At 39.6% G+C, this 24531-nt stretch overlaps 3 protein-coding genes across 4 annotated transcripts; all 3 read left to right on the top strand.

Moving 5' to 3' along the window:
* Positions 1–2918: 2918 nt before the first annotated feature.
* Positions 2919–6295, top strand: LOC137012954 (vitelline membrane outer layer protein 1-like). The gene is made up of 6 exons (XM_067376485.1): positions 2919–3008; positions 3393–3611; positions 4413–4519; positions 4641–4754; positions 5302–5483; positions 5555–6295. Exons 2-5 carry the CDS (start codon positions 3408–3410, stop codon positions 5480–5482), a joined length of 606 nt encoding a protein of 201 aa, XP_067232586.1. The 5' UTR covers positions 2919–3008; positions 3393–3407; the 3' UTR covers position 5483; positions 5555–6295.
* Positions 6296–6428: 133 nt separating this feature from the next.
* On the top strand, positions 6429–10345 carry LOC137012951 (vitelline membrane outer layer protein 1-like). The gene is made up of 5 exons (XM_067376482.1): positions 6429–6775; positions 7465–7586; positions 7799–7912; positions 8402–8586; positions 8658–10345. Exons 1-4 carry the CDS (start codon positions 6569–6571, stop codon positions 8583–8585), a joined length of 627 nt encoding a protein of 208 aa, XP_067232583.1. The 5' UTR covers positions 6429–6568; the 3' UTR covers position 8586; positions 8658–10345.
* A 352-nt stretch (positions 10346–10697) lies between these two features.
* LOC137012948 (vitelline membrane outer layer protein 1-like) lies at positions 10698–20127 on the top strand. Of its 2 annotated transcripts, none has more exons than XM_067376480.1 (5): positions 10698–11065; positions 11270–11400; positions 12041–12154; positions 19062–19243; positions 19518–20127. In XM_067376480.1, the coding sequence occupies exons 1-4, from the start codon at positions 10724–10726 to the stop codon at positions 19240–19242; spliced, it is 768 nt and encodes a 255-aa protein (XP_067232581.1). In that variant the 5' UTR covers positions 10698–10723; the 3' UTR covers position 19243; positions 19518–20127. The 2 variants fall into 2 exon arrangements, with proteins under 2 accessions (XP_067232581.1, XP_067232580.1); XM_067376479.1 differs by having other exon boundaries at positions 10701–11065; positions 19326–20127.
* Positions 20128–24531: the final 4404 nt, after the last annotated feature.

The following is a 24531-nucleotide window of genomic DNA, read 5'->3' on the forward strand; positions in this document are numbered from 1 at the left end:
TTTACGCACATGCCTCCTTGTGGAAATAATAAATATTTGCTTGTGATTGTTGACAGATTTTCTAAATGGCCTGAAGCTTTTCCGTGTGGAAAAGAAAATGCACAGACGGTAGTTAAAGTTCTGGCTAAGGATATTATACCGCGTTTTGGTATACCAATGGTTATCGATAGTGATAATGGAACACCATTCACTTCCAAAGTCACGCAGTTGTTAGCCAAAGAGCTTAATATTACCTGGTCATTACATATACCGTTTCACGCTCCATCTAGTGGACAAGTTGAGAACATGAATAGGGTTATCAAAGATCGTCTTAATAAAGCGTATCTTGATACAGACAGAAATTGGGTTGATCTGCTGCCTGCCGTATTGACAGAAATTAGAATGTCACCATCAGCAACAGCAAAGATGTCTCCATTTGAAATCCTTATGGGTAGACCTTTCCCGACCCCATGGTTCAGAGGTCACGCTGGCAATTTTTCCACAGGTGACACGGAGGTGATCATCACGGATTTATGTGGATTCCCTAATTAAAACCTTGAATAGCATCAATGGTGATGTGTCTCTCTCTCTCTCTCTCTCCCTCTTCCTGCAGAAAAACCCACTCATCCTTTCATTCCAGGACAACAGGTGCTGATAAAGTGTCTGAAGCCCACAAAACTGGCTGAACCGAAGTATTATGTATGGAAAGAGAAACTGGAACAGTGAGACTGGGGGTAATACCTAAAAGTAAATGTAATCGAACATACCATCGTTGCGAGGTAGAAAATATGTCTTGTTGTATGAGTTGTATTCTGCATTATCCAAAAGCTAATATGACTGACTGTTCTAAAGGAACACCACATCCTATATCTACTATGATTGCTTATGGATGGGCTAATCCTTTTATTCAAGATGTGTGATCTAAACATTGTGCACTTGTGCCAGGTCAAAACTGCTATAGATATGCTCCTGCTTCACGGGGAACTAGAGCTGTCAAAGATTGGTTTTGGCTGTGTGGACATAAAGTCTACACTACTCTTCCAGAAGATTGGAGTGGAAGATGTGCTCTAGTAACTTTGGAAGAATATTCCATGGTTATTAAACCACACAAACCTCACGTTATGATAAAACAAAAACAGAAAAAGAAACGCTCCCTCTCTGGTCGCAGTTCAACTAGTAGTTTGAGCAGAGATAATCCAGTACCAATGCAACATCGACTCTGGACTGGTACTGAAAGCAGTGTTTCCAGGAATAGGTGTTTCTAGTCTTCAAATTGAAGTTGAGGTTACAAGATATGAGCTAATTTCATTTATCAATACTACAAGAGACACATTGGCTGGTGTTCAACAGGAACTCCGAGGACTCCGTTTAACTGCCCTGCAAAACAGGCTAGTTTTAGATCAATTAACCGCGGCAGGATGAGGAGTCTGTGTTATTGTTGGTACCTCTTGTTGTACCTATATTCCTGAGAATGATGCAGATGGTCATTTAATCTCAGAGGGTTTAAAAAATATGACTAAAATTGCTCAAGAATTACAAGGACGTGCAGTAACTGATAATCAAAGTGGGTTCTTAGCATGGCTCACAGGATGGCAACAAATGCTTGTATCTGCTTTAATTCCTATAGGTGTAATCTTATTAATTATGGCATTTATTATCTGTTGTATTATTCCATTTATTAGAACTTTGATTAATCGTGCTATGAATACCTTTGTATCCTCTCAATATGCTTTGATGAATAGAACTGTTAAATGTTAGTAATTTTGAAGAAAAATGAAGGAAATGTTTGCTGAAGAATGTTGTGATTTTGAAGGTAAAGAAAGTGATTGTATTTGTATATGAAAAAGTAATGCTGAGACTTGGGTGTGGCAATTTTATTGCCAAAAGGGGCAACTGATAGATTTTATGTTGGTCTCAGCAATGAAGGAAAGTGGACAGAGGTTTTTTTGTTCACGGTTGAAGCTATCTTATGTTTAAACATATGGTTTTCTTTATGTACTGGAACCATTCCCATATAAGGAACAAGGCTCTACTAGGATAGAATGGGAGACAGGGAATGGTCCCTTGCTTTTTGTATTACAAAGCATAGGAGAAGGTCTTTGGGATAGCAAGGAACTCCTGGATAGTTAACCGGGAGATGACCATATTTAGACTTGTTTTTCTATATGTATCACATTCCTATACCATGAGCCATATGATGTACTCTCTCTCTCATTGGCTGAACCTATACTACACCCCTTGTACTCTTTCTATATATTCTCTCTTTTCTTATCAATAAAATGAGATTATATTCTCCCTCAGCGCTGAGTGATTGCTCGTTCAATTGCCAATTAAGAGGTCTGGGATGAGGCACGAATTAGGAGCAAAAAACCTAACCGACAGTCACCTCCAATAACAGAATACTCTAAATTGTAATGTTGACATTCATTCTCTGTAAGAAGAAACGATTGAAACGATATCTATTGTGAAAAGCACTTTACACATAAATGTGAATTGAATTGTTTTATTTGTGATTGAGTGTAGAGCAATTGCCATTGCATATGATTGTTATCTTTAGTGGTTACAATTGTTTGCTTGTTTTGTTTCTTTGCCATTTCTGATTAACCGTTGTGCAACTTTTGAATATTTTCTAATAAACTTGGTTGTACATTTGCAATAAACACACTGTGCTCTCTTGAGTTCTCATCTCTTATGAGATGATGGGGTTACAAAACATTTTTTAGGCATTTTACCAAGAAAAACAGTTTTCAAGGACACTGACGGTTAAAAGTATATTTTATTGGATCAGTGTTTGTATTTTTGTGTGTTCACATACAGGTCATTGATGTGCTCTCGGTGCTCCTGGCTGCTCATTGGGTAGAACCAGGACATCACAATATTGATAAAGCGTAAATGTAGTCTGAAGATGTTTTGATCGACTCAAAAAAATGATCAGAAAAAATAATCCTTAGAGCAGTTTATAAACCAAACAGAATTCATTTAAAGTGGCTTTAATTGTTAATATTTTCTTGTTTCTTGACTATTCTTGTGTAAGACTTCCCTTGTGTAACTTCTTTTTTTTATGTTATCTGCACATAATGGACACACCTAGACAAAACCAGAACTAGGCTTTATACACTCACACAAACAGGAACTAAAGACACGAATGCATTCGAACATCTGCCCTCTCTTACTAGTTATTATATTTCTTAATATGCCATATATGGTATTGGTTGATCTTTGAGTACTACGATTGGACGGCATGGACATTGTGGATGATTTTGCTAAATCTTGTGTATAAATTTGAGGCTTCTTCCTTAACTTGAGAATGTTGTGGTACACTGTCTCTGTGTCTCCTTGATCAACTGATGATTGATATCTTTGAGGCTGCAGATTGTCTACATGAAAATTAATCAGTATTTTTTATTGATCAGGTCAGTGCTGTAGCAATGCATCGCCTCCTTTCCATGTTTTTACTGCTAGCCATTATTGGGCAGCATGTGAGCGCTCAGTCCACAGGAAGACGTTCCGAGCGGAGCACACACCGAAGTTACAAATCAGTGTTGACCGTGTCTAACGGAATGTACTGGGGGTCGTGGGGGGTTCTGGACATGTGTCCAAGTGGAACGTATGCCGCAGGATTCAGTCTGAGGGTAAGTTGGGCATTGACTATTTTGCTAATACACTGGTGGATTAGTGCTTCAAAGGTTCAAAACTGTGGAGTTGCAGTTAGTCATTTAATCTCCAGGGGCCAGTTGTTCAAAAATTTTCATCCGGATTGGATCACCCTGATCCAGATACACACTTTTTCAAATTACCAAATCCAGATTACTTGTGCTCTACGGAGCCCCTAAAGGGACATGTTAATAGAAAGACTATGAGATGGGGGATTTTTAATTAAATATAATATTTTTGTTTGATACTTTCAGCTGTTTCGGGATTATTTTATGGCACCAAAATCTTTTACTTTACAGTACATTAGCTTACCGAAAGGCTGAATATGACTATTTCTAATGTATTACTTTAACACTTAAGATAATCAAGAGCAAAATAATAAAAATATATGTGTGTATGTATATTATATGATAAATATGTTGAATTTTTTGAGCAGTTTTAAAGTTTTAATAAAGTTTTGTTCCTGAAATCCACCCTTCTGATGGGATCAATCATCCAGATTTTTTTGGATCAAATATCCCAATCAACCTAAAAAGTTGTAACAACACAAACTGATGATTTTATTCAGATTAAAACCAAGATTGGATTTTGTGATCTAATTTAATTTCAGAATCCTTTTTTTCCCCTTTTGAACAACCCATTTGATCCAAATCTGATTACTTTTGAACAACTGCTGTACCTGCTTAAGATTTTTAAGGGTCTGTACTAAAGAACATAAAGATAAATGGTTGGGCTAGTTTCAGCTCTTTCAATTGTCTCAATGTTGTTGTTGTTTTAAGGTGGAACCACATATCAGTGGTGATGATACAGCGCTCAATGGGATTCGTCTTCACTGTGTATATCCTTCCAGAGTATCAGGCGCAAATGTTGTGTCCAACGCAGGACAGTAATGGAGTCTGATTATTATCAATTCTTAAATTCAAGTGTTAAAGCTAGATAAGTGAATTGAGGATTTTCATGAAAATAATAATCAATTTGATCAAGAAACCTCTTTGTCTTTTCTTCAGCTGGGGTGAGTGGACAGATATCAAGTGGTGTCCTTCTGGATTCTTAAAAGCTTTCCAGCTGAGAGTCGAACCTTCCCAAGGAATTGGTGATGATACGGCCGCAAACAACATCAGGTGAGAATGTGCTGTTGTAAGTCATGCTGGATTTATTTAGCTGTTTAAAGACTGTATTCCCTTATCAAGCAGTTTAGTTAATATCACACTCAGTCCTGCTGCTGATTGTGGTTGTGATTAGGCCATAGGCTGCAGGTGATCATGTGACGCACATCCTGATATTGCAGAGTTAGACGCATTCCTGGGTCAACATATTTTGTTGATCCCGGAACAACATTCTAATCTGAAAATTTAGTCTTAACCCTATTCCTATTCCTACCCCTAAACCTAACCCTACCCATAAGTTATCCCAAAAATCAGAGGGAAATGATAGATGAATAACACAGATGTAGAAGCATCAATTCATGATTTTAAGCCTAAACTTGACATAATCTGTAAACTTGTCCTTCAAATCTGATTGGTTGATTTGAATGTTGTTCCAGGATCAACAAACCCAGGAACATATTGAACTCAGCAAAATAAGGTTATGCAGCATGTGACTGACATTCAATCCAGCAGCACAATTACATATTTTATCATAATATTGTCACATCTGAATGTTCTCCAGGTTCAGCTGCAGTGATGGTGTTGTGCTGACGGGTGACGGCACAGGCTGGGGTGATTGGGGCGACTGGAGCTCAGCGTGTGTTGGAAAAGGAATCTGCGGCATCAAGACACGGGTAGAAAATCCACAGGGAAGTGGAGATGACACCGCTCTCAATGACGCGCGCATGTACTGCTGTGACTAAGGTGAAGTGAACGCAATCTAAACCTCAGACTGACACATACTGCAGATCAACTCAATATGTTTGTTCTTTCAGGTGTAGGAGGATGACAACAAGAACAGCAAGAAGACAATTAATCATCATACTATGATAATCTAACATGAACCATGTCATAAAACAGTTTTGTAACAAAGTCTAAAAGAATCTGGGGCTGACTGGACATCATCCCACCCTATTATTGGAGTTCATATTATTTTATTCTAGTATATTAGTGATTCTTCTACAGACTCCTGAACTTCTGCTGTCAGTCAAAACGGATGTCAAATATATCAGCATTAAAGACTTTCTAAACAGAACCTTGTAGTTTCATATTCTTTTGCAAAACACTGCACATCACATCATTTATTACATTAGTGCATGTGGCAGATCTAAAGAGACTTGTATTGCACATGATTTTACTGGCAATTCGACCGATCTCAGTGTTTGTCTAAAGTGTGTTTACGTGACTTGCACAATCATCTAGTTTTGCATTATTGTCTTGCTCGATTACGTGGATAAACGCTGATTCTTTTGCTAAAGGAGTATGATCCGTTTAATTTCTTCATGCAAATTATCATAAGACTTCAGAAGTCAAGCTGTGTGAAAATACTTTTATGACACTTAAATTCTTCTTGAAATAAAGAAAGCAATACAGGTTTTGAACAACATGAGTGTGAGTGAGTAAATGATGACAGAATGTTTTTAAGGTCGGTCTTACTATTTGCTTACTATTTCTAAACTTTTTAAAATTACAAAATCAGCTCAGCATTTCATTGACATTTTACTGAGTTAAACACATTCCAAGGACACTACTGTTTAAACAAACAGATGTTTGAATTTTTGTGTGTTCATTTACAGGAATTGATGTGTGCTCAGTGTTCCTGGCTGCTGATTGGCTGAAGTTATTGATGAAATCATATAAATGTATTGTTCTGGTTGGCTCAATAAAGAAGCAGAGGGTTCCACTGACCAATCACAGATGGCTTAGAAACCTGGGGTCAGTTTTTGGTTTAGAAACCAAACAGAATTCATTTAATCATTATTTGTATCCACCAGGTCACTGCTGTAGCAATGCATCACTTCATTTCCTTCGCTTTTACACTGTTGGCCTTTATTGGGCTGCATGTGAGCGTTCAGTCCACAGGAAGACGTTCCGAGCGGAGCATAGAAAGATCTTTTGTATCATTGCTGACTGTGACAAATGGACTGGAGGGGGGGTCGTGGGGTCAAAGGGAATTTTGTCCAAGTGGAACGTACGCCGCAGGGTTTAGTTTGAAGGTAAATTGACTCCTGGAAGAGGGTTTGATTTTCTAACTTTGTATTTTTGTTGTTTTCAGTACAAATATCTAAACATTCTTAAGTCATTTTGCTTCTCCAGTAAATGTATCTTGACTTATCACATTATGAGTTTGAGTTTCAAACAAGAAAAAGTAGCTGCCAATGGTGTTAGAAAATATAAACTTAATTCAGAGGGAAAACAGAATTTTTCATGATCAATTCCCGAAGTGTAAAATCAAGTCCTGTCATTTTTTTCTTCACATGACAGAAGTTTTATGTAAACGACTATAAACGACATTAGGTTCACTGCAGTTGTTTTTAAATAGTAAATCTTATGTAAATTTAAATAGTTAGTACTTTTATATTGTTTTCCTGTTAAACATTCCTAAAACTATTTTTATTGTTATTTTATTATTGTGTTTTATTAAATAGTTTTTAACAAGTTGGCATATTTTATCTTGTTTTAAGCACTCAATTTTGACACATTTTGACAAAATTAATTTTGCTTCTCCAGTAAATATATCTTGATTTTATATTTTAAATTTTAATTATTTTTTTGCAGTGCAGTAAGAACGAAGCGGTTTAGCTGTTATTCATGTTAGTTAACCTAGTTAATCTCTACCTGCCACGAACGTTATCAAATAGAGGATTGTCTTAATGTTGTTGCTGTTTTTTTGTTTTGTTTTTAGGTGGAAGAACGTCGTTTTTCGGACAACACAGCACTCAATGGGATTCGTCTTTACTGTGTCATTCAGACCAAAGACTTGTTAGACTCAAATGATGACACCTTCGTTCAGTCTGACGTAGGAAGGTAATGGACTCAGACTCTATGTAATGAAGTAAAACTAGTTACAGCAGGTTTACTCTGGGTTTATTAAGAATTCTTACATTAAAGAGTAGTTTCTTCATAGGCTAGTGAAATGAACTGAGGATTTTCTTGAAAACAGTTCCTGATTTAATCACTAAATTCTTCACTGTCTTCAATAAACCTTCAAAAAAGCCATAAATTGTGTTTTTCTCCAGCTGGGGTGAGTGGACAGAAGTCAAATGGTGTCCTTCTGGATTCTTGACAGCTTTCCAGCTGAGAGTCGAATCTTCCCATGAATTTAAAGATAATACTGCAGCAAACAACATCAGGTTAGTATTTGGCAGAACATTCTGGTTAGAATTTGCCATTAAGGTCTTAGTTTAAGGTCCCTGATCAAGCAGCTCAATTAAGCAATATCACTGAATATGAGGCACAAGGCAGGCCTGAGCACCAGGTCCTTGGGTTTGCACAACAAATCTCGAGAGTGAGCTAGAATGAGCCAATCATCAAGATATTTGAGAATGCAAATGCCAGTTTCCCTTAACGGGGCAAGGGCAGCTTCCGCGACCAGTACATGGTCCTGTCCCTGTCACCTGACCCTCGAATGCAAACCTAAAAAATGGTCTGGAAGTGACGTGGAAGTACGCGTCCTTCAGGTTAACCAATTTTGGGAGCGAACACATGTGATAATGCATTTCTGTGTAAGCATCTTGAACGGGAGCTTGTGAAGGGCCCAGTTTTCCCATCCCACATTTAATGCAAGGTAAAATTCAAAAAAGCATATGCACTTGAACATAATACTTTCACATTTATTTCAGATTCAACTGCAGTCGAGGTTCTTTGCTTCAGGGTGACGGCACAGACCGCGGCGAGTGGGGCGACTGGAGCCCATTGTGTCAGGGAAGAGGGATGTGTGGTATCAGGACGCGGGTAGAAGAGCCACAGGGATACTTAAGAGATGACACCGCTCTCAATGACGTGCGCATGTACTGCTGTGATTAAGGTGATGTGATCTCAATCTAAACCTCAGACTGACACATACTGCAGATCAACTAAATCTGTTTGTTCTTTCAGGTGTAGGAGGATGACAACAAGAACAGCAAGAAGACCAAATGGATTGTAATAATTGATCATCATACTATGATAAGCTAACATGAACCATGTCATACAACAGTTTTGTAAGGAATAATTCACAGTCAGTCGGTCATTATCACAAAACAAAGCCTAAAAGAATCTGATGCTGACTGGACATCATCCCACCCTATTATTGGAGTTGATATTATTTTATTCCTTCTAGTAAGTTTCTTATATTCTTTGAAAGACTCCTGAACTTCTGCTGTCAGTCAAAACGGGTGCCAAATATATCAGCATTAAAGACTTTCTGAACAGAACCTTGTAGTTTCATATTCTTTTGCACAACAATTTACATCAGATCATTTATTAGATTGTTCTATCTAAAGCGACTTATAATGCATTCTTATCCGTTCATGCATTCCCTGGGAATGACCAGCATAATCGACAATCCTCATAGTAGATTAGAATATAACTTTGGCAGCAAACAGCTGGAGTATAAAAGCCAGAAGAGTTGATTTCCTGTTTGGATACTGATCATTAAACCCCCAACGCCTAGAAGCCCAGTACTAATTCAAAGTGGGATTATTGTATTTTATACTTTAATAAAGTTTTATTTGCCTTTACATTTTTGTTTATTATAAAAAGAAAAGTAACCAAGGAAAGGAAATTAATTGATTACAAAAACCGCCTACTGAGGCTTTGATATTTAGTGTTTTAAGGCTTTGAACATGAACTACAGAGAAGTCTTCTGACCAAATTATAAGTATTTTAAAATTCTTATAATTTAGGTCAGACTCGACTTACTTTACCTAACCTGAGAATAAAAAATAATAAGGTTAAAGGTGTTAGGATCAAAGTACTCACTGCAAAACATAGATAAAAAAAATTAAATAAACAATCAAGCAAAGCTGTTTCAAAGGGCACATGCTTTTACTAGATATTTTCTCTGTGTTTGTCAGAAGTGTGTTTATGCAAGCGCTAATGCCAAGTTTTTGTGGATTTATGGCCTGACATACACATTCATGTGTATGAATATGTGAATTTTTTTTTTTTTTTGCTGTTTGTTGGTTTTATCTGTGTTGCTGAACTTATTTTTGGTTCACTTTTAGCAGTTTGTGTTGTTGGTTTATTTTGTAATGTTTCAAGAGTTCATTATTTGTTGAGTGTCACCATTGTTGTGTTTCATAGAGTTGATGTATTGATATCTGTTCATCATTAGGTGACCATGCTTGTAAGAAAAAAAGTGTTGTGTTGCAGATTCTCAGCTGTTGCTTCACTATTGTGAAAGATACAGTTATGAATTTGAAATAAGATATCAGTAAATCTTCAAGCTATAATAACGTCAAAATGAAATCATCTTCTGACTATAGAACATTTCTGGACAAACAATGATGCTTTTGCTACCTGAGAATGTTCTACTTATTCTACTAATCTCTACTTATTTCTTCATGCAAATTATCCTATGACTTCAGAAGTCAAGTTGTGTGAAAATCTGATATTATATTGGAGAAACTATATTGGAATGGAATATTGACCGGCTTTGGAACGACATGAGGGTGAGTGAATGATGTTCACTCCCCTGGTGTTGACTTGTATGGCTTAATATAACTGCGCACCTAAACAAAATGGCATCGCCCTTTGTCCACAATAAAGCTTTCATGTTTTTTTGTTGTTTTTTTACTGCATAATGTCACGTGTTTGTACTTTCTGTTTGCATTTTCCTTTGTCACATGTTTCCCACCACTTGTTTGTTTCTTAGGTTACTCATTTGACCAGTTCAGTTGTGTCTTATTAAGTAGTCTCATTAGTTCTTCTGTTCACTGTGTATTTAAGCCCTGTGTTTTTTCAGTAAGAGACATCATTTAAGTTATATTAAGCAATACAAGTCTTAACACCAGGGTTCTCTTTAAAATGACCAAATCAAGCATTTTATAAGAATTTTAATATGTAAAACACTTTCCAATGACACTAATGGTTAAACATACAGATATTTTTATTTCTGCGTGTTCATTTAAAGGTCATTGACGTGGACTTAGTGCTCCTGGCTGCAGATTGGCTGGCCTGGAATGTTGATAAACCATGCAAATGTTTTGATTGGGTCAATAACATCTCAGACAGCTCAGAAACCTGGGGTCAGTTTTTGTACAAACAGAATTAATTTAATCAGTATTTTTTTTATCCATCAAGCCAGTGCTGTAGAAATGCATCACTTCTTTTCAATTGCGTTTTCACTGCTAGCCATTTTTGGGCTGCATGTGAGCGTTCAGTCCACAGAAAGACGTAATGAGAGGAGCATCAAACGAAATTACAATTCATTGCTGACTGTGCCGAATGGAATGGAGTGGGGGTCGTGGGGGATTAAAGAAATGTGTTCATCTGGAATGTATGCTGCAGGGTTTAGTCTGAAGGTAAGTTGCAGTAATATGTTGGTAGTTAAACATGTGAATTGGTGAATAAACAGTGGAGTTGCCATTAGTCATTTAATATCAGGGAACTGCACCTGCTTAATACTAAAGAACATGAAGATGAATATAACTATGAGTTAACTTTAAGAGGTTGCTTGAGGCTTTCTTTCAAATAGAAGATTGTCATTTTGCTTTTTGTAATTTAAGGTGGAACCATATTTGTATGGTATTTGGGATGATAACACAGCGCTCAATGGGATACGTCTTCACTGTGTCCATATAACAAGCTCATTGCGCCCGCCTCGCAGCTACACCACTGTTCAGTCATCTGTAGGAAGGTAATGGGTAGTAAAACTAATTATTTGGAATTCTCACATTAAAGGATTAGTTCACTTCAGAACTAAAATTTCCTGATAATTTACTCACCCCCATGTCATCCAAGATGTTCATGTCTTTCTTTATTAAATCGAAAAGAAATTAAGTAATTTTGAGGAAAACATTCCAGGATTTTTCTCCATATAGTGGACTTCACTGGGGTTCAACGGGTTGAAGGTCCAAATGTCAGTTTCAGTGCAGCTTCAAAGAGCTCTACATGATCCCAGACGAGGAATAAGGGTCTTATCTAGAGAAACCATCGGACATTTTCTAAAAAATATAAAAAATTATATACTTTTTAACCACAAATGCTCATCTTGCACTGCTCTGCGATGTGCCACGCATTCCGTAATCATGTTGGAAAGATCATGTGTGATGTAGCCAGAAGCAAGTGTCTACAAAGTTAAGTAAAAAGAAAAATAAAAAAAAGAAAAAGAAAAGGCATAAACATCTTGAATGACATGGCAGTGAGTAAATTATCAGGACATTTTAATTCTGAAGTGAACTAATCCTTTAAGGGTTAGGAGCAGCTTCTCCATAAGCCAGACAAATGATTTTCCTAAAAATAATAGATTTGATCAATAAAACTGTGTTTTTCCACAGCTGGGGTGAGTGGACAGATATCAAGTGGTGTCCTGCTGGATTCTTGACAACTTTCCAGCTGAGAGTCGAATCTTCCCAAGGAATTGAAGATGATACGGCTGCAAACAACATCAGGTGAGAATGTGCTACTATAAGTTGTACTTTTTTTTTTTTTTTTTTCTTTTTTTGCTGTTTAACCCTCTATGGTACACCTGTCAGCTGCTAATGACATTATGTACCACCAGATGTCAGCCTCGTCCCTTACTGTCACCATTGACGTTATTCCCAGACTCCATTTCCCAGAACTCTCTGCTTATTATTAGTTAACTGGATACAGCAGTTTATGGTTTAAACATGTCATTACCTCTATTTGTGTGCCTTTTGGCATTGTATCTTTCATATCTGAGCATTCTCTTTGTTCCTGGTGTTTATCGCGGTGTTACGTGTTTGATGATAAAATTGGGATGTTCTCATAACATTTAAGTGAGACAACTGTTTCAAGGTGTGCAGACCAAAGATGAAGCAAACAGATCAGTTTTAAATTATTTTACTTTGACGTTATGTTTTTACAAATAATTTAGAAAAAGGTTAAATGAAGAAAATATAATCATACATAGAAGAAACAGGAGTGTCGCCCAAATAAAAGAAATAAACAAAATAAATCAATCCTTACAGATAACCTCTAAACTAACAAAAGAAAAATGTGAAAACAAAACCGAAATCTTCAGCGTATACGACGCCCAAGCTAAACTATCATAATCTACAAACAAAAATACATGGGTGGTGCGACACTCACAAACCTAGGCTAACATAGTATAAATTAACCTAATCCAAACCAAAGCCGAGAGCTCATGTCATATTTGGTAAGACACGTGAACGCGAACGCGAACCCGACACACAGTAACAAATACTCCAACACGAACGTTATTAAACAAATCTATAATTAGATCAAAACACACGTAACAAAGAAAAATGGGCACCAAATGAGTTAACTAAAGAAACAAATGGCCATAGCCCGAAATAACTGGACGCGTTGGAGCACGAGGTACGCCAATCTGGCGCACGCCAAACACTGTCACATCAAGCCATTAAATACAGCTGGCGCATCAACGAATGGGCCGGACATCATGACATCAGCAATGATTGGCAGTCGAAGTAGACAATAAACACCAACCTGCAGACAGAGAGAAAAGAACAAAAAAAAAAAAAAAAAAAAGAAGAGCGCAAAAGTGCACACGACACGTGGAACGTAACAGCTGCCATGTCTCAAATTCCTTGTTTCTGTCTGCCAACCACGGGCTGAAGGTTTGGTGACAGGTCAGTGTGATTGTCACGAACTTTGTGAAAACGCGTGGCAACAGAGACAGGGGAAGACTTTGTACTGATATGCCCGGCCCTCGAACGCAAAGCTCAGAGATAATCGAGGGATAATTGAGACATGAATGTACGCAAATGTAACATGGATGTAACTATTCTGTCCCTGCTGCAAGTAGGTGGCACCTCGACAGTTAAACAGGATGAGGGATGAAGAAAAATTCGAAACCAAAAGAGTTCTCTTTCATTGTTTTACTTGAAATCTTCAGTTGCCAACATCGTATTTTGTGAAACTAAAATACAAACATAAAGCATATATTAAGTATCAAGTAAGAATAAATCTAACTTTTAAGAGAGATACAGAATTTAGCGCTAATATATGAAAGTGAGATATTAGCAATCTTCTTTGATGAATGTTCAACAAATTATTTTAAATGCCATGACATACTTCTTTTTTAACATAAATAAAAATCAATGAACAATTAAACGTACAGACGATGGCCTCTTTGGCATTAAATGACAAGAATATTGCATTTATCAGAGAGACATCTGCTGCTGCATCACTGCCGAAAACGCGCTCCCTCAGCTGGACTGAGTGGCAAAAGAACCTGCTGCGTGACTGGATTTATTAGATGAAACTGCGAAAACGCGAGTAAAACTAACGAATTACACTAAAGGTTGGAATTGAATGTGTTCCTTACAACTTGCCAAATAAAACTAATCCATGGATATCGACATGCAGCTTGGAGTGGTGTTTCCTGACATTTATATGTGCCTGATTTCGACGGTGGGGAAGTACATAAAGCAAATCTGCATGTGAATATTTTATATAACTACAATATAGGTTTAAATCCGCGTAATCACTTATATCAATGTTATATCGTCATATTGTCCAGCCCTAAAACATATATAGTTTTATAGTATAGTATTAGTATATTAGTATGTATTTATAAACAGTGTTTATTTAAAAACACACAATTATGCAGAATATAAGATCGAAAATATTTAATTGATGAGTTGTCAACATAATATATAACAATACAATATACGTGTTGTGAATGGGAGGCTCAGGCAGGAGATCCAAGTGCAGCATTTATTAAGAATGAGAATGGTCGTACAGGCAGGGTCAATCAGGAACAAACAGGAGCAGCAAAGGACAGGCAGGGTCGTAGTCAGGGTACAGGCGGTAGGTCAAAAGGCAGGCAGATATCACTCACAGAACAGTATACAAGGCAAGGATCAGGACAGGCAGCAACGGATCAAAAACAGGAACAGACAAGGTCGAGAACAAACAGGCAAACAGGGAATAAACGCTCGGAAATTGCAACAACAGTTAACAATACTTTGCGGTGAGGTGGTGTGAGTGGAAGTCCTTTATAGTCCTGATAATGAGCAGCAGCTGGGTGAGGTGATCAGTGTGGATGTGGCAACAGGTGATTGGTGTGATGAGTGCATGTGATAGGTAGAGAGGATTGTGGGAAGTGTAGTCCGGGAACTGACAGGAGCAGACGGTGATCATGACATAATGCCCCCCTCCCGGAAGGCGCATCCTCGCGACGTAAACGGAACAGCTAGGGAGGGGGGGTGGGTGCATTGGGGACTGGTATGCAGACATGAACCGGGTCCCCAATGCAGGTTCCAGGAACTCGGCCACCATGGCGGGTCAGGTGCCACGGAGAGCCACGGCAAGTCAGGTGGCTTGGGCAGCCACGGCAGGTCAGGTGGCTTGGGCAGCCACGGCAGGTCAGGTGGCTTGGGCAGCCACTGCAGGTCAGGTGGTTCAGGCAACCACGGCAGGTCAGGTGGCTTGGACGGCCACTGCAGAACAGAGTCCATAGATGACCCCAGCGGGTCAGAGTCCATTAGTGGCCATAATAAATTGCAGTCCAAAGGTGGCCATAACCGTTCAAAGGCCCATGCCAGCAGTGGTCGGGCAAGGTCCCCACCCACAAGTTTCCCACCCTCAGGTTTACTGCCCCCCCCCCCAAAAAAGTTCTTGGGGATTTCCGCGGGGTCCGTCGCAGGTTCCTGGGCAAGGAGTTCGAGTGGAGCCGGCAGGGCCAGGCGTGTGGGTGAAGCTGGCAGGGCAAGACACCTGAGTGGCGCTGGCAGCGCAAGCCGTTTGAACAGCACCGGCAGGGCTGGAAGCTTGGATGGCGCGGGCAGGGCAAGGCGCACAGGTGGCGCCGGCAGGGCAAGACACCTGAGTGGCGCTGGCAGCGCAAGCCGTTTGAACAGCGCCGGCAGGGCTGGAAGCTTGGATGGCGCGGGCAGGGCAAGGAGCACAGGTGGCGCCGGCAGGGCAAGGAGCACAGGTGGCGCCGGCAGGGCAAGGAGCACAGGTGGCGCCGGCAGGGCAAGGAGCACAGGTGGCGCCGGCAGGGCAAGGCGCTTGTGCGGAGCAGGAGAGGCCACTGGAATGGTCTCCAGACCCACAGCGGCCTCTTGAAGAGCGTCTGTGTCTAGAGGAGAGGAGGACGCCGCCTTCCTCCTCCTCCTCCTCCTCCTCTTCTGAGGATGAGGCAATGGTTCACTGGTTGGAGCGGATTCTGGAGCGGACTCAGTGGCTGGAACGCCTCCTGCATCCTTACGCACCGAGGGGGCGGCCATCTTGCCCGTGGGCACTGGCAAAGCAGCCATATTGTCCATCGCATCCAGGGCGCTTGAGTCCATGGCAACCGGCGAGCTTGAGAGCGTTGCAGCCGGCGAGCTTGAGAGCGTTGCAGCCGGCGAGCTTGAGAGCGTTGCAGCCGGCGAGCTTGAGAGCGTTGCAGCCGGCGAGCTTGAGAGCGCTGCAGCCGGCGAGCTTGAGAGCGCTGCAGCCGGCGAGCTTGAGAGCGCTGCCGCCGGCGAGCTTGAGAGCGCTGCCGCCGGCGAGCTTGAGAGCGCTGCCGCCGGCGAACTTGAGAGCGCTGCCGCCGGCGAACTTGAGAGCGCTGCCGCCGGCGAACTTGCGTGCGTTGCCGCCGGCGAACTTGCGTGCGAAGCGTCCGGCTGGCTTGAGTGAGAAGCGACCGGCTGGCTTGAGTGCGAAGCGACCGGCTGGCTTGAGAGCGAAGCGGCCGGTTGGCTTGAGAGCGTAGCGGCCGGCGGAGGCTTAGGAATGCCAGCCGCTCGTGCTGAAATCAGCGGTGGATCAGTCACACTGGAATGCAACCCTCTCCGCTCCCGGACTGATCTAGAGACGTGACGTGACTCTGGGCGATCAGCGGCGACGTGACTTTGCTTTGGGCGATCAGCGAAGGCGTGACGTTGCTCTGGGCGATCAGCGAAGGTGTGACGTGACTCTGGGTGATCAGCGGAGACGTGACATTGCTCTGGGCGATCAGCGGAGACGTGACGTTGCTTTGGGCGATCAGCGGAGACGTGACGTTGCTCTGGGCGATCAGTGCTGACTTGACTTGGTGTTGTTATTGTGGTGACCGCCATTTTGTGAGTGTCATCTGGCGAGGCGGCCATTACGTGATCTACCATGGTGTCGCATTCCTCCGCGACCCCCACAGTAAACAGAGAACCAACAGTCAATAATGCATAATCCAGAAAGCAAGTAAGTGATGAACGCGGTCCCTCTTGTCTAAGTTTATCCTGGAGGGGTTGATTAATGCCATCGCAGAAAAAGTCTATAAGTGCACAGTCAGGCCAGTCTGCATAATAGGCAATATCCAGAAACTTCTGAATGTGGTCCTCCAGGGTACTATTACCTTGACGAAGGCGGATGAGACGTATAGCTGGGTCCATGTTGAGGCTGGAAACACTTGTGGAAGCTGCTGGATCGTAGATGGCGAAGTATTCTGTTGTGAATGGGAGGCTCAGGCAGGAGATCCAAGTGCAGCGTTTTATTAAGAATGAGAATGGTCGTACAGGCAGGGTCAATCAGGAACAAACAGGAGCAGCAAAGGACAGGCAGGGTCGTAGTCAGGGTACAGGCGGTAGGTCAAAAGGCAGGCAGATATCACTCACAGAACAGTATACAAGGCAAGGATCAGGACAGGCAGCAACGGATCAAAAACAGGAACAGACAAGGTCGAGAACAGACAGGCAAACAGGGAATAAACGCTCTGAAATTGCAACAACAGTTAACAATACTTTGCGGTGAGGTGGTGTGAGTGGAAGTCCTTTATAGTCCTGATAATGAGCAGCAGCTGGGTGAGGTGATCAGTATGGATGTGGCAACAGGTGATTGGTGTGATGAGTGCATGTGATAGGTAGAGAGGATTGTGGGAAGTGTAGTCCGGGAACTGACAGGAGCAGACGGTGATCATGACAATACGGTATGATTTTACCTAAAAATACAAAATTTGTACAGTCAATCACAAAGCTCTTTCCCGTTTTGGATGTGTTTTGTGTGTTTTTCGTGACATTCACGCTGAAAACCAATGCTGCCGCTCAGTCTTTTGCCACTCAGTGGACGTGACCGCAGCCGTAACGGTCGACTGTGACGTCACTTGCATACCCTCTAAAGTGAAGTGAAATCTAAGATGGCTGCCGTGACCTCTAACCTAAGTCACATGATATATCTTAGCCAATGAAATAAATCCAAAATTAAATGACTACTTAAATGGTCAGAACAGTAATGTCGAATGTGGCTGGCTGAAAGGGAACTACAGACCGGAGATCTCCAAAATAGGGCGTGAACTCCAAAAGTGGGCAGAACCTTTAAAAGTGGGTGGGGTCTCCATGTGCAAAGACTTTCGCTATTGGCTCTGGCTTCATCCATTTGTAATTGTCTTACATTTCAAAATAAATGTTCATACATTTAACATTGTTTCTAGTCTTTAACATGCTATTCAGTGCAAATTTCACTGGTTAAGGTTAGGGTGTAGGTTAGTGGTTAAAAGTTGTTGCAGCATAGCATTGTAGTCAATTAGCACTGTGATTGACATGACCAATGAAATCTTAAGAAATGGCTGTGAGGTGGAGTTTGCGCTGAACTGAATTAGGGGGGAAATCACGCATGTGTGTTATGTGCCTGTCTGTCAATGGGAGGAAGCCACGCTCCTTTTTTTGAGCTCCCATCCCATTTTGGAGATCTCTAGGCTGTAGCTAAGTTTGTGTTGCATTCATCTTGGATCCTAATGTGCACCATTCATTACATTTGTAAGATATATTATTTATAAACCTACACCAACACAGGAGAATACATCAATATATTTCTAAATATGCAAATTGTTGTTCATCGCTATTTCAAAATAAAAGTTTTAAACCCGGGCTCTGAGTTTGCATGTTTTGATGTCCACGTGTTCTTGTTCACGAAATTACACTGGATGTAACATGTCTATCATAAAGAAGTGGCCAAATGTTAAAGATTAAGTGCACATGTAAATTAAATATCATTCGGTCAATATTAAACAAGGATTTGATCTGCTGTAAAGTGTAACAATCACCAGGCCGCTGGCGCTCACTGCAAGCATTAGCTATAATACATAATGTACATAAGTGGATTGTTTATATTATATTATGTATTTTAACAGTGTTGTTCTATAAAACCATATGATTACTTGCTTTTGGAACTTTATTTGAACCAAATATTATTGCCTCAGTGTTATTATACATCATATTAAAGGGTATTGTTTGCTTAGGGCTTTTTTAATACCTCAAAAAAAAAAAAAAAAAAAAAAAATCTGATTTCCTGATTAATCATCAAAATAATCGTCTGATTACTCTATTACCAAAATAATCATTAGTGACAGCCCTAATTATAATATTGTCCTATCTGAATTTTCTCCAGATTCAAATGCAGTGAAGGTTCTCTTCTGGAGGTTGGCGGTACATTCTGGGGCACGTTGGGTGACTGGAGTCGAATGTGTGAGGGAAGAGGAATCTGCGGTATCAAGTCACGGGTAGAAGAGCCACAGGGAATAGGAGATGACACTGCTCTCAATGACGTGCAAATGTACTGCTGTGATTAAGGTGATGTGATCACAGCTTCACATAAAACACTGTTTGATTGTTTGTTGGAGGTGCTTTATAGCTGAGTTTGTTTTTCTTTTAGGTGTAAGAGCATGACCACAAGAACAGCAAGAAGATCAAATGGATCAAAATAATTGATTATCATACTATGATGAGCTAACATGAGCTAAATGTCGTACAACAGTTTTGTAATTGGGATAATGTGCACATCATTCCACTTATTACAAAGCTACTTGTCTTGTAGATTAGTGATGTTTTCATTTTCCTGCTTTAGATGGAGACTCCTGATCTGGCGCCTGTTCCCAGCATTAAAGAAGCACCTTGTCATTTCATGTTCTTTAGCACAACACTTTACATTAAATGTTTCATTACATTGGTGCATTTGGTAGATGCTTTTATACAAGTGACTTACATTGCATTCAAAGTAATCATCTTAGTTTATGCGCTTCCTGGGGGTCAAATCCATGAAATGCATACTCTACTGTTTGAGCTACAGGTAAACAGGAATACTACATTAAACTGTACAACTGTCAACCCTGTTACCTTACCTTATAATCTTACAAAAATGTTCATAATGACAGAATGTGGATGTAAAAATTAAATATACAGTTGAGCAGAACACCGGTGTCTAGAAATGAGCATTGTAAGGTAAACAGAACCTCAGATACTTTGATCTCCTGAGATATGGACAGTACAAACACATACAGCCATTTGTCTTCACACCCCACAGAGTGTAGTTGTGGGAAAGCTTCTTTCCATCCTGTCCTTCAGACACACAACATTATTATGTATCTTTCTAATTTCAGGTATGCATCTTTTATTTGATGTTTTGTATCTATTATCTTCAAATTGATTATGTAATTGGCATGATACATTTACCTGACAATAATAAACTCTTATATTTGATTTTATTCTGACTTACTCTGAAATTGACTCTAGTAGATTTCGTTGCATCCATTGTTACCACATATCTGCGTCAGGTTAGTAACGGACTAAAGTCCAGTATTGGGGCATGCCAACTGAGATTTTAGTCTATGACCAAAACTGGCGAGTTTGTGATTATGGGCCCGCATAATAAATGAACGGCCATTACGAGGACACTGTGCGACTCTGAGAACCAAATGAATGAGAACAATAAGAGTAAAATATAATCATCATGATCATATAAATGATCAATAATGAATTGGCATTTTAACCTAAATTCAAAGTCATAACAAAATGGAGTCAGATAACAGTTTAATTGGAAGTAGGCTAGAGCCCGACCGATATATCGTTTTGCTGATTTTATCAGCCGATATGAGCCTGTTGCGATACATCTGCATCAGTGTATATGGCGCCGATATGCACCAACATGAACATTTATTTTTACAGAACATATAAGGCAAATAAAATGGTTGTAAATGGTGTGATTACATAGTTTGTCCAGCAGAGCACACTCCATTGTTCGCTACTGGCACCAGCCAACACTTTCATTTCAGTAAAGAGGTCTCTTGTTCGGGCAGCGGCAAGCAGTCAATCGGTGTTTTCACGGGAGTCAAAGCGTTGTCTTAACGGTACTGTAACTTACTGTAAAGTTAATAAACAATGACCTCCCTACAAGTTTCCTTTTTCAATATCCAATATAACATTAGCCCCGTCCCTTAAAACAGCCATGCCACTCGTGCATATCACATCGTTCACATCACATATCCTAAATTAGCATAGTTTGTCAGTACAATTAGTTAACGTAGCAGATTGAAAGGTTAGTATCTTTCTGCAGTCCAATAGACCGCGGTGCGGTGGTGGCTTGAGTCTGTTGAAACGCGCTGCTATAAAGTAAATAAACATGTTACATTTGCCTTCATATTTCAGGCATATTTCTGCAACCATGTCGATCACTTCATGTGTGGTGGACTTGGAATGGAACTTTTTTAAACCAGATTATTAATAAAGAGAATGTTACTTAAATAATATTGTAGTTATTTTTTTAAAATCGAAATTGGTCATTCATTCTGAGAAAATCGCCCAGCCCTTTGTGTTGTAAAGTTATTTATAATAAGTGAAGTTTACTGTTCAGTGCACTGATGCCAGGCTTATTATTATGGATAATTAAGTTTATTGTTAAATTGTTAAATACCCTGCCTTCATTACATATCTTTATCAAGTCAGTATAAGTGTTTGATCACCACATTTGAGTGATTATTACAAAAAATGTTTATGTATACATATTCTGTTTATGTATGGTATTCAATATACAGTACAAATGGGAAGTGTGTCTTTGACTTTTGACTGGTACTAAACTATAATATACATAAAAAAATATCGACCGATATATCAATATCAGACTTTTTTTACTTCCTAATATCGGTCAGGTTCTAATTGGAATTAAACTACTTTGCCACGCTGAAAAGACAGAATGTGCAGGAGACCTTCATCCGCCCTTTTGGAAACCATGGGCCATTTGGGTGGGCCTTACAGCAGCATCTTTGAAGGACAGAAATATGTTCTTATATTAGATTTTTCCTTTCCTCACTAACCTGATTGAAATCATAAACATTTAAATGCACATTTGCTTCTCATTCATTTGTTCGTCATGTCACTTCTCCACATATGTTTGGACATAACTGACTAATCAAAGAATGAATAAATGCTTTGTGAAAAATAGGCCAATTATAGCAACTTTCATTTGTCTAAAACAAGTAGAGCATCAAACCATAAGACGACACTTTACAATAAATATTTAATTTATTTCTGTGAACTCATTAAACATAAAAAATAGAGCTGCCATAGAGCTGTCCCTAACGATTATTTTGGTAATCGAGTAAAGTTATTTTGACGATTAATCGAGTAATATTAATAATTTAGAGAATATTAAACCAATGTTAAAAATGCCACTAACATATTTCCTGCAGCTCATTTGCATTTAAAGGGACACACACAAAAACTGTGTGTTTTTGCTCACACCCAAATAGGGGCAAATTTGACAAGCTATAATAAATGATCTGTGGGGGATTTTGAGCTGAAACTTCACAGACACATTCTGGAGACACCAGTGCCCATTTAATTACAAAAACTGCCAACCAAGGCTTTGAGATATTTAGTGTTTTAAAAGATTAGTTCACTTTCAAATGAAAATTAGCCCAAGCTTTTCTCACCCTCAAAGTCATAGTAGGTGTATATGACTTTCTTGTTCCTGATGAACATGATCGAAGAAGGTTAATAAAGGCCTTCTGAAGCAAAGCGATGCATTTGTGGAAAAAAATATCCATATTAAAACAAGTCATGATCCAATATCAAGCTTCCGCCAGACCGTGAAAGTGTAAATTGGCATCGCGTCAGTTACACTTTTTCTGTAAGTTTAATGGGGAAGGTGCATGACGTAGCGTAAGCTTTGTGAAATGAAAGAGGTTTACACTTTCTGCGTACATTGAATACAGAACACGGTCTGACGGAAGCTCGATACTTGACTTCATAATTTGTTTAAATATGGATATTTTTTACACAAACGCATCGCTTCACTTCAGAAGGCCTTTATTAACCCAACGGAGCCACATGGAGCACAAATTTATGATGGATGGATGTGGATGAAAGCTTTTTCGTCAGCTCATACTCATTGATCCCTATCTCTGCCATTATAAAGCTCTGATGCGTCAGGATATTTATTAATATTTCTTTGATTATGTTCATCAGGAACAAGAAAGTAATATACACCTGACTTGAGGGTGAGAAAAGCTTGGGCTAATTTTCATTTGAAAGTGAACTAATCCTTTAAGGCTTTGAGTAAGAACATCATTTTAAAATGCTTATAATTTAGGTCAGACTCAACCTACTTTACCTAACCTGAGAATATAAATAATGAGGTCAAAAGTGTTATGATCAAAGAGCACACCGCAAAACAAAGATTAAAAAAAATATATACATAAACTATCAAGCAAAGGGCACATGCTTTTACTGGAAATCTGCTCAGTGTTTGTCAAAAGTGTGTTTATGCAAGGGCGGATCTAGAAAATTATTTATAGGGTGGCATGAGGACTATGTGCTCATGCAAAGTATTTGTGAATTTATGGCCTTACATATTCATGTGTAAAAAAATATCCGTATTTAAACAAATTATGAAGTCAAGTATCGCGCTTCCGTCAGACCGTGTTCTGTATTCAATGTACGCAGAAAGTGTAAACCTCTTTCATTTCACAAAGCTTACGCTACGTCATGTGCCTTCTAGTGTTGTCAAAAGTACCGGTACTTCGGTACCAAGTCGGTACTGAAAATTTGAAAATGTGACGATACCAGCATTTCTGTAGTGAAATCCGGGTATATTCGGTACCCACTGACAGGGCTGTGCCAGTATTTACTTGAATATGACACGAGTGAATCACAAAGCTTTGTTTACAGAAGAAATAATAGGTTAGCAATTAAATGTGACATCGCAGCCATGGAAACATTTTGGTTAATGCCGAATAAGAGAGGTGCGTGAATCCATAAATTTAAGCTTCGTATTCTGTTTTCCGAATCGCGATCTGGTCACCTGATTTATCTATATTCCATTAGTTATTCCACTGAACATGGAATCTGTTTATTTTCCCAAATCTTCACTCACGCAGGGGATTATAACGCTTCTTTCGTTCGCATTGTCTATTCGCATTATTTACTGTGGTAAAGTAGAAAAAACACCGTAGGACAGAAACCTTTTTGCTTGCACGTCAGTTTCTATTTAACAGAGTTTGTGCTATTAGACTTTATAAGGCGCGTCAAGTTTATTTGTATAGCGCGTTTCACACACCAGTGATTTTTACTTTCGTTTTCTCTGGCAGGGCTAAATCAAACATAGCCTGAATGTCTTGCCCCTGCGGAGGATAAAACAGGCTCTTCAGACCTTTTACAACAAGTGTCAGTTGTTTGTAACATCAGGAGATAACGAAGATATTATTAAAGAGAAATGGTCTCTTTCCTGCTCGTGTCCCACCTACCTCTCAAAGCGCAAATAAGCGGCTATATCAAAGTAATAACGGGACTTTGGCTATATATGACGCGTCTTTGTGTGGAAATAAAAAACGAATGCTTTTTGAAATAATATTTAACTTTCTTATTATTTAGGTTACAATTATTTACCGATATTTATTTCATAGTTTTACAGTAGTGTGTTGTTTCTCTGACGGAATAGCTAAAATAAACACGCACGTCTGTTACTCCTGTTGAAAAAACGAGCATATGCTGGTAAAGTAGGTTTTGAAGCTGGTATGCTGGTTTGAGCTGATTTATGCTGGTCCAGGACCAGCTTAGGACTAGTATGGATCAGCAGGACCAGTTTA

Source organism: Chanodichthys erythropterus, chromosome 22 (genome assembly GCF_024489055.1).
Source record: "Chanodichthys erythropterus isolate Z2021 chromosome 22, ASM2448905v1, whole genome shotgun sequence".
Lineage (NCBI taxonomy): Eukaryota > Metazoa > Chordata > Actinopteri > Cypriniformes > Xenocyprididae > Chanodichthys > Chanodichthys erythropterus.

Coding starts and splice junctions, on each gene's coding strand:
- LOC137012954 (XM_067376485.1), top strand. CDS start 3,408: ATGCATCGCCTCCTTTCCATGTTTTTACTGCTAGCCATTATTGGGCAG. Junction 3,612..4,412: donor CCGCAGGATTCAGTCTGAGG/GTAAGTTGGGCA, acceptor TGTTGTTTTAAG/GTGGAACCACATATCAGTGG. Junction 4,520..4,640: donor GTTGTGTCCAACGCAGGACA/GTAATGGAGTCT, acceptor TCTTTTCTTCAG/CTGGGGTGAGTGGACAGATA.
- LOC137012951 (XM_067376482.1), top strand. CDS start 6,569: ATGCATCACTTCATTTCCTTCGCTTTTACACTGTTGGCCTTTATTGGG. Junction 6,776..7,464: donor CCGCAGGGTTTAGTTTGAAG/GTAAATTGACTC, acceptor TTTTGTTTTTAG/GTGGAAGAACGTCGTTTTTC. Junction 7,587..7,798: donor GTTCAGTCTGACGTAGGAAG/GTAATGGACTCA, acceptor GTTTTTCTCCAG/CTGGGGTGAGTGGACAGAAG.
- LOC137012948 (XM_067376480.1), top strand. CDS start 10,724: ATGTTGATAAACCATGCAAATGTTTTGATTGGGTCAATAACATCTCAG. Junction 11,066..11,269: donor CTGCAGGGTTTAGTCTGAAG/GTAAGTTGCAGT, acceptor TTGTAATTTAAG/GTGGAACCATATTTGTATGG. Junction 12,155..19,061: donor ACGGCTGCAAACAACATCAG/GTGAGAATGTGC, acceptor AATTTTCTCCAG/ATTCAAATGCAGTGAAGGTT.